The following is a 9,475-nucleotide window of genomic DNA, read 5'->3' as shown; positions in this document are numbered from 1 at the left end:
TCGCACAGAACAGAAACAGAAATTCGTAGTGGAATAAAATAAGCCACCTAGTGGCTTTGGAGGACTAGAAGCGGAGTCGCTTGACGGAGCGATAGTGATAGCCATCGTCCAGGAGGGCGGAGGAGTCCTCCTCGCCATTGGGCAGCTCCTCCACGACGGCATTTCCGTCCAGAGGAGGCAGATACTCCTTCACGGGCAGCAGATCGGGCACCACAGAGGGAGTGCGATAGTGGTAGCCATCGTCCAGGAGCACTGCCGATTCCACCTGCTTCTCCTCCTTGGGCTCCTCCTCCTCCGAATGCTCCACAGCCTTCACCTCCACCTCCTCCTGCGGTTCCGTGATTATCTCCACTTCCTGCGGCTGCTCGGTGGTGACGATAACTGCCTCGGTGGTTGGCTCCACTGTGGTGGTTTCTTCTGGAATTATTTCCTCCGTTGTGGTGGCCACCTCCTGCTCCTGCTCCGGCTCCTCCTCCGCAACCACAGGTGGCAAGTACTCGTTGTTCAGCGGCAGGGGAGGCAGATAATCACGGGGCGGCTGGAGCACATGGGTTAATGTGGCCGCATGCTGCTCCACCGGCGGCAGGTAATCGCGACTGGGCACAGGTGGCAGCTCCACTGGAGGCAGGTACTCCAAGGGCAGGTGGCTCACATCACGGCGCACCACCGAACGACAGCTGGTTAGGCTCACTCCAGCCAACAGCAGGCAGAGTACTTGGAAACCTTGCTAGAAATATAAATTTATTTTAGTTCCTTATATTTTAATTCATCTATAAAATGAATTCGCTTGGCTTCTAAAAAATATAACACGTCATAAATCATATCTTAGAGCTCTAATATTATCATATTATATTTATTTCAAAATAAACTATAATTATTTTTTGATAGATTTTTAAAGAGCTATACTATTATCATGTTAGATATATTTCAAAGTAAAATATAGTTATTTCATAATAGATGATGACACCTATAATATTATCATGTTACATATATTTCAAAATATATTATAATTATTTTATGATGGATTATGATATATTTTATCATGTTAGATATATTTCAAAATATGTTATAATTATTTCATGATAGATTATGACATCTATGAAATGCATCTTTTCATAATTTTATTTCGAATACAAGTTACCCATGTTTTTATAGTGACACCTTAAATTGAATTAAATTTGTTTAACACCTTAAGCTATGAACTATTTTAAGAGCTTGAAAAGGTATTTCAATATGCTGTCTACACTGCGACTTACCATCTTTCCTGTAACTTTAAGGTTTGCTTCACTTGGTCTGCGATCTGGTTCTGACCTGCTCAATCTATTCGAGCTGCGGTTGGGTTTTGCTGCTGCTGTGGAAATCGTTTTAACTATTTATACAAAAAATTAGCAGGGCGGCTAAAAGAGGTTCGATGGTCAATCGAACGCAATCGAGCCGCATTAACACATTTCGGTCCAAGCGTCTTCGAAGACGTGTTCGAAGCTCAGAGCCGGATGTTCGATGTTTGGGCCCTGACAATGGTCAATGCTCGTTAAAGATCTGAAGATCTGAAGACCGGCTTTTGTATGTATTTACCCATTTGCTCTGCACTATTTGATTGCCGAAGAATCTGTCAATATTTTCGTTAGAGATTACCCCACCCCATTCCATATACTAAATGATATTCCTCATTCCCTTCCGCCATTCTACAAACACCATTTTTCCTACAATTATAAAACTATTTTGGGTGGGGGACCTTCGATGCGCGGTTTCAATGTCGCCTGTGTAAGGGGCCAATGTCAAGTGTCTTGGGCCATTGTAACAATAACACCAACTGCAGGTCGACGGTGACGGTGCTGAAAACAATATGCCCCTTCGATCAGAATGGTGTCGGAGAAGTCACGCAACGGACCGATGTAATTTCTTGCTGCATCATCCAGCAGCAATTAACCGACTTATCGCACTTGACCGGTGCTGTATAAAAAAAAGCAGAGTGGGTTCAAAACACCGAGGGCCCTTCAACCCTTTAAGCCAGCTTAAGATGAAATTGAAAACGAAACTCCAATTCGAAATCGAAATGTCAGCGAAAATGAAAATGAAACTGAAACTGAACCACAAAAAGAAAGAATGAATGAAAGCCGTATGTGAAGAGTGAAAGCCAAGAGAATATATTCAATCAAATGCCGTAAACCAATCGGAGCTGTCACAAATCCATTTTACCAATAAAAATATTAGTCTACCAGGCTTCAACAGCTCAAAAAACAGGACAAAAGGGAAATGATTTCAGAAACAAACAGGAGCTTAAATACCCTACAAATTGGAGGAAAAACAGGAAATTCCTTATACTTCTAGTAAGTGCTAATGACTCAATCGTGACTATTTTGACACACATTTGTTGATATAACAAGTCATTTTTGCTAATGAAGCAAATCAATAAATAGGTTGGGCAGACTTCTAAGATATTTCACAGCTGGCTAAAAATAAAAATCACTTTCATAAATATTTAAAACCTGTTTGAACAAATTCTTTACCTTTATTTGATGATTAATCATCATAGTGCGATAAGCAAGCACCACTTTTTCGTTATCTTATAAATATATAAAATCAAATTTCTTTACTTTTGTATATTGCTAAAACTAAAATTATTTCATTTCCCTTGAAAATATAAAAAGGGTATCAAAAATGCAAACAGTTGTTATATTAGCTATTCAAACAAATATTTTCAGCTAGGTGTGCAGCTTTATCAATTTGTGTGGTTACAGGACACCCAAAAAATAGAAGATTTAAACATTTTTATTTTATTCCTCAATGTGGCAAGCAAACAAAACAGAAAAGCAAAAAAATACGAAAGGTAAAAGTGCTTGCAATTTTTTTGATCCGCCATTACGACCTGCCCAAAATCAACTACCTCTCCAGTCCATTTTTTCAGCCAATTCAATTCGTTGTAATTTTTTTTAGCTGGCTACGCATACCGGGGATTTGTAGAAATTGGAAAACTTCCCCAAAATGCCCCCAACCCATAAAATTCTGATGGTTTTTTGCCCCCTCCCCCACCAGTTTGCCTAATAGAAAAGCTAAATATTTAGTTAGGAATTTCAACTGAACCGCGAACAGGCGGTTTAATACCTCTCGGTTTGTTCGAAGGCTACTTCAATTAAAATTCGCTATAAAAACGGTCTAAAAAGTTTCGAAAATGTAGTCGGCAGTTGTAGTTTTTGCCGTAGTTTAATGGGGGTAACCGGGAAAAAGGAATATTTGTTCAAGCGACTGCTACTTGGGGCGTTTGCATGTAACCAACCAAAAACAAAATCCCGAACCAATAACAAAAAAAATACATTGAACAAAACGAGAGGGAAAACTATTCAAATTTGTCTAATGGACCATTCGACCAGACCCTCTATACCATAAAAAGTTCCTGGGAGGTAACAAGAAAAGCTGCCGAATGGATTACAGTTCGGTGTAAAATGTTTGCAGATAATCGGATTTAACTATAAGTTGTTGAGTTCCAAGAAAATAAAATATAAACATTTTTTTAGGGGAATTTAATCAATAAATGTTGTTCACTTCACAGATGTGTATATAAATTGCTTTGGTAAATAGCCACTTTCATCAAGAACTAGCCCAAATTGTATTTATATTCACCTGGTAAAACAAAGAGGTGATGAAAGCGTATGGATTACCATACTAAAATGTAGAGTAACTTCTCCTTTTATTAGATTCCCGTCCCAATTCCCCATATCCTTGTAGATTGCAGCTCTCTCCCAACTCCTTGGCAAGTCAATTGCTCTAACCTCCTTAACTCCCCCAAACTATTTGATTGATGTTTGCCTTCTGCTGGTCTAAGTGTCATTTGCATGCAAAACTTGCCAACTTTATGGCACACATAGTGCTAGGTAGTGTATATAGAAAACTGAACAAAATGTAATCACGCCATGAAATATGCAACAGATGTGTGGGGGAAAGCGGAAAGCTAGAAAAGCTGGAAAAGGGGATTCCTGGGAGGACAATCTACAAACAGGCAACAAATTAGAGGCAATTCACGTGCCTGTCAACTTAGCACATTACGCTCCAATTACGCGACTTCGTAGGGCAAAAGATACGTAAATCGGAGGATGGGTGGGCTCGTGAGGAAGTTCGTCCTGGGCGGCCTCCTCGAATATCACTTTCCGCATAATAAAATCAGCCGGAGCCCGTCGCCTGTCGCCTTAGCCTTGCAGCTGGGCAGGATCGCAGAGGAGTCGCCCAATCGGCTGGGGAAATGCAATGCATACTAAGCAGTCAGCTTTCAGGGGGAAAGGACATCACTTATGCAACAGGCACTGCAGTGGGAACATCAAATCCTGGCCCGGGACAAGCAGTTCCAGAAGGTGTTACCCGAAAGATATAAAAAAAAGCCTTTTATGACCGGAGGAAAATTTAATTACAATTTACAGGTTGACCTCTGTCAACCCTTTTCATCGGTAGCACACTTAAAAAAATGTAGGTGGGCAGAAAAAATAACTGAGCATCACCTTTATAACATGTTACTTTAAGATACTTAATAATTATGAACTTTATTTTTCTTAAGTACCAAATAAAAGGTTTTGGTTTATTTTTGTCATACAACACTAAATAAATATTACAAATTTATTCATTCATTTATGTCAAACAAATTTCGCTCCCAGAAAGAGCAATCAAATGAAATTTTAAAGAAGCGAAAGTCTTTAGATTAGAACAAATGGCCCAGAATTGTCAAGATAAATGTATCTTTTGTGTGTCTCTATCCTTTTGGCATTGAACTGACCCCGAGCTGAAACTCAATTAATTTTTGGATTCCTTTTGGCAAAGTGCTGGGCCAGACTCCTTGAACTTCTTTCCCCTTTCATTACCCCATAGCCTTTTGGTTTATTTATTACGTTTCATTCCCGTTTTGCTGTTGATTTGCCTCGATTCTCTCTCACTTTGGGTCCCATTGTCAAAGCGAATTTAATTGTCTCAATTATGCGCTAAATGTCGCCAGTTTCCAACAGCTCCGACCAAAAACTCCGACCCAAATCCCAAGGCAAGGTCAACCCATGGGGTAGTATCCTTTTTCGTAGGACTATAGCTGTGAAACCGGAGACAAGAAAACGACAAGGCAACTTCATTGAAGCAATTTTCACCTCCTTCAGAGGCACAGAAATGAGGCAAGGCGACGACCAAATAATCAAGTGACTTACTAAAAGTTAGCGCAATTTTGTAGCAACTTCAAAAAGTTTCGCCAACCCTTTTGTGGTGGTCCTTGTCATGGCCTAAAGGAATCCCGCGGAATACACCTCCTCCTTTTCCGCATCCTTTTCCGGTCTCTAGACCCTGTCCTGTCAATTCCCGCCTTCACGCTCAGTTGAATGCACTTTTGTGCCTTCATTACCATGCCGCGAAAAAGGACGAAGGCCTTCAAGGCCTCGGGACAGAACTTGGTTAGTAAAATGTCTTATAAAGGCTGTGCTGGTGGGGCATTTCAGGAGGAATCTGCTGACTAATTTTATAATTATTATTACATTTAAATTATAATTGTATTATTAATTTAAACAGAAAAGTTCTTCATGTTCTAATTGAGTGTTAAAAGAAATATTAATGAAGATAGATATATAATGGTATTACTAATTTAAACAGAAAAGTTCTTCATGTTCTAGTTGAGTGTTAAAAGTAATATTAATGAAGATAGATTGATAAATTGATAGATTCCTAGTTTAAAACTTGTTTATATAATTCTATAACTTTTTTGTTTTGTATCAAAATAAGTGTTGCAAAGGTATTCAATAATTTTAAAGGTATGTAAAGCTTAAGGATTTATTTTCTCCCCTTTTCCAGACAGCCAGCTCATCAAAACAGATGACACATGGCGATCCCCAGAGCAGACATCGCATTAGACGCACTTGCTGGGGTGTAATGCGGCGTATACGTAATTTGCTTCGCAGGTAATTAAAAAACAACACACGGCACACACTCGCACCTGGCGGGCCACCGAAAATTTTCATAATTTCACACTTAGCTGGGCAGCATTTTCGGTGAAAAAGCGGATGACATCTAATCAAAGTTCGAGGGTCCTTCCACCCATCCCATTTCGCAGATATTGAGCAACAAAAACATGTAAAGTTTTCATTTTTTTTACATCACCTCATATTGCAAAACCGCCCACGAGCGGGAAAAAAGTGGCATGTCAACAGCAAATTCTATTGCGCAAACATAGGAAATTGTACAAATATTGAACGGAAATATCCTGCGGCTTTTGGGGACTCCTCTATCGACACGTTGTGTGGGCAGGATGACTGAATTTTCCATGGAAAGTGGGAGTTGAAGTGGGAGTGGCAGTGGAAATAGGTGGAATGGAATGTGGGGCATAATGAGTGGCAAGTGGGAAACTTTAATACCCCGGATTGCCAGCCCTTGGCCGCAGGATTTGCACTCCTTTGTCGGCCCGCAATAATGTCCTTGTCCTGTTTGGTGCTGTGTGTTTGGTGCGGTTTAAATTCCTCCTGTGCGTTATCGTCTTTCGCGGTTGACGTTTACAATTTTACGCCGAAACTAATTATATTAACTGGGCTCAAAGTGGCCGCGCTCGAACAGAATCAGTTTATGTAATGCATATGAAAGCGCCCACAACATCCTCGTGCTCGTCCTTGTGCGGCAATTGGTGTGTAATTTCCAATTAAGCTCAATTTACTGCGCTGGCCAAGGCGACAAAGCGCCGAATAGGAATGTGGCAAATTACTTGAACAAGATAATCGGCCAGGGTCATCAACATCAACCATCGTGTCCCCAATGCCTGGGACACCTTACATAAATAACAGCTCCGTGTTGGATAACAAGGACTCAGCGGGACATGGGAAAAGCGCCTTGTATTCGCAGCAGTTTAGCGAAATTTACTGATCTGCTATTATCCTTATCACTTAACTACTGTCTGTTAAAATATTTAAATATTTACCTTTAGCATTAGATAGATTGTTGGTATTATCATTGAGTTAAAATTGTGACCAATCGATTTTTAATTTTAAAAAAGCAGATGGATTTAACACCAAATCAAGTTAGTTCAATCTCTAAAATCCTTTATTTTAACGTAAAGCTACTAACTGAATTTCCAATAATATTTTATAAAAACTTGTTGTTATATAACCTGAACACTTTTCCAACGAACCACCTTTCCCTAAATACTCCGTCGGAAATATATTTACAATTTCACCTCGCTTAGTTTCCCTTTGATTTCTACCCACCTGTAAAACTGAAACATTGGGTATCCTCTTTGCGCTTTTAAATAGTCCGTAAGTCGCTGACGGGCAGCAGAAGTCAGAGGTTATGCCAACTAATTAAGTCGACAAGTGATGGCAACAAATTTAATTGAAACGAATCTGCCGCTTAACAAGTAACACACACAATGGGTGGAGAACCCGTAGAGTCCTGGTCCTCCACCTGACCGGTGTGTTTTCATTCCATTGGCCATATTGAAGTCCGACCCTCGAAAGTCGTTTAAACGACACGCCAATTGTTGCCATGTTTGCCATTGTTATTTCCACCGTAGTCGCAACAATTATTTCATATTAAAATGGTCGGAATACGAGGGCAAAGTGAGAGTGAAAACAAATGGGCGAATAATTAAAAGTAAATTGAAATTGAAGTGTGTCGAACAGAGCTCTGAATGTCTGCTGGCCAGAAGACCTAATTAAAAAAATATAAAACCAGACAGCAGAGCTACGGGAATCCAGTCGGATCCTAATTGATCCTGGCGGGCAGTCTGCCAGTTTGCGTGGCATGTTCCCTGTTCAATGAACTCACCGGAATGCTGCACCTGCAGTTTCCACTAATTTGTTTATTTTTAAAGTGAAACGGAAAGCTCGAATGGACATCAAGTCTTGAATACACAGAAAAAAGTAAGGGCAACTGAAATGTTGGAAAGCATCGAAAATATCATTTAATATAATCTAAATAATTCTTATAACTTTTTTGTACTGTCCTGCATTTAAATATATTCAACAAAATGTTTAGTTAAACAAATATTATTTTTATCAATTATAAACCTAATATTATATTTTAAATTAAATTTTAGTACACAATTTTCACTACACAAGGATCATAATATAAATCGAATTATATATCCGAATATATCCTATCTCTTTGACTATAATTTTTTAGGGGGCTTGAGATCATTTGGCAGAGAGCATGTTTTTAGATGGTTATATCAGATGCTTTTCAAACAGAAAATCAAATATTACAAATAATATTTTTCAATTGTAAATGAAAATTGAAAGAAACCACTATTGTTTGATTTAAAAAAAATAATACAAACCATTTATTAAATTATAATCATTTTTTGCATTTTTTTTATATCGCTTGTTGTTTGCTTTTGGAAGTAAATAACTTCAGGTGTAAAATACGTGTCAGGCCGACAGACCTCCTGTGCTCCCCTTAAATTTCGCAAACAAACAGATTGACAAACAAACAAACCTGCGGAGGGCAAGGCAAACAAAATAAAATTGTTGCTGTTTGTTGACCTATGTATGTCCTCCGCCCCCTTATACCGATTTCATTTTGAAGGAGTCCCCATCCCCACCGGACTGGATGCTTATTTGTTTTCATTTTCATTTCTTTGGAAGGACTGCAGGAGGGGAAACGCTTTTCGGTTGCAAGGTGTCTGGGGAAATTAACAAAGCCGCAGGTGCAGTGCCCTCCCAACAGGAGTTTTCAGGACTTGTCCTTGGCTGATTTTTAATGAAATATGAACTGGGGGTACATCAGCCGTCAAGTTCAACGTCAGATTCTTTGGCTGAACATTACGCATACGCCACGTTGAGCAGCGAAACAATAAACTCTGGTTCCTAACCCTTTTTCAGAGCTCTCGCAGTTAATTATCACGAGCTGCTGCACAGCTAATTGGAGTTTAACCTTTGGGCCGCTACTTTTGGCCTTTAACGTATATAACGTATTTACCCTTGCCGGTGGAAAAATACAAAATAAAACTCCAGGGGATTGGTCAGCTATAAATACCTGCAAAAAAGAGACCACTTAGCCGCTTTTATCTTATTGCCAAAGCTTCGATTTTCATTTTGTCAACTTTTTGCTTTCGCTCTCGTCGATTGCCAAACATTCTTCCTAGCACGCAATTCCTGTCTACATAAATTTAAATTGAATTTTAAAAATTCAGAAGCCAAAGAACACCTCCGAAAATGTGCGCGGGTGTGCCTAATAAAATCGTTTGCTTTGCCATCGATTTTTGGCTCGTTGGCATCACATTCCCGTCTCGAGTTTATAAATATTTATGGGCAGCATTTTTCGGGGTTCGACTGGGTCTCTGCTTGGAGGCGATGACTAGATGGATGGGTTGGGAAAACTATAAGTTAATGCGAACGGAAAAGTTGTGGAAATACGGGTTGAATGATTGATTGGGTCCTGCGGTCAACACATTTTTGGGTTTTGAGCCTCAATGGGACAGCAATAAAAACATATATTTGGAACTAGATTTATGAACTCAGTTCATCAGTTG

At 39.5% G+C, this 9,475-nt stretch overlaps 1 protein-coding gene across 1 annotated transcript; it reads right to left on the bottom strand.

The window, feature by feature from the left end:
* On the bottom strand, positions 1-1,283 carry LOC119554265. Its single transcript, XM_037865109.1, has 2 exons — positions 1,257-1,283; positions 1-727 (listed from the first exon to the last, which is right to left on the bottom strand). The coding sequence occupies exons 1-2, from the start codon at positions 1,257-1,259 to the stop codon at positions 65-67; spliced, it is 666 nt and encodes a 221-aa protein (XP_037721037.1). The 5' UTR covers positions 1,260-1,283; the 3' UTR covers positions 1-64.
* Positions 1,284-9,475: the final 8,192 nt, after the last annotated feature.

This window comes from Drosophila subpulchrella, chromosome 3L, assembly GCF_014743375.2.
Source record: "Drosophila subpulchrella strain 33 F10 #4 breed RU33 chromosome 3L, RU_Dsub_v1.1 Primary Assembly, whole genome shotgun sequence".
Classification (NCBI taxonomy): Eukaryota; Metazoa; Arthropoda; class Insecta; order Diptera; family Drosophilidae; genus Drosophila; species Drosophila subpulchrella.
This window is presented reverse-complemented; position numbering and strand designations above follow the sequence as displayed.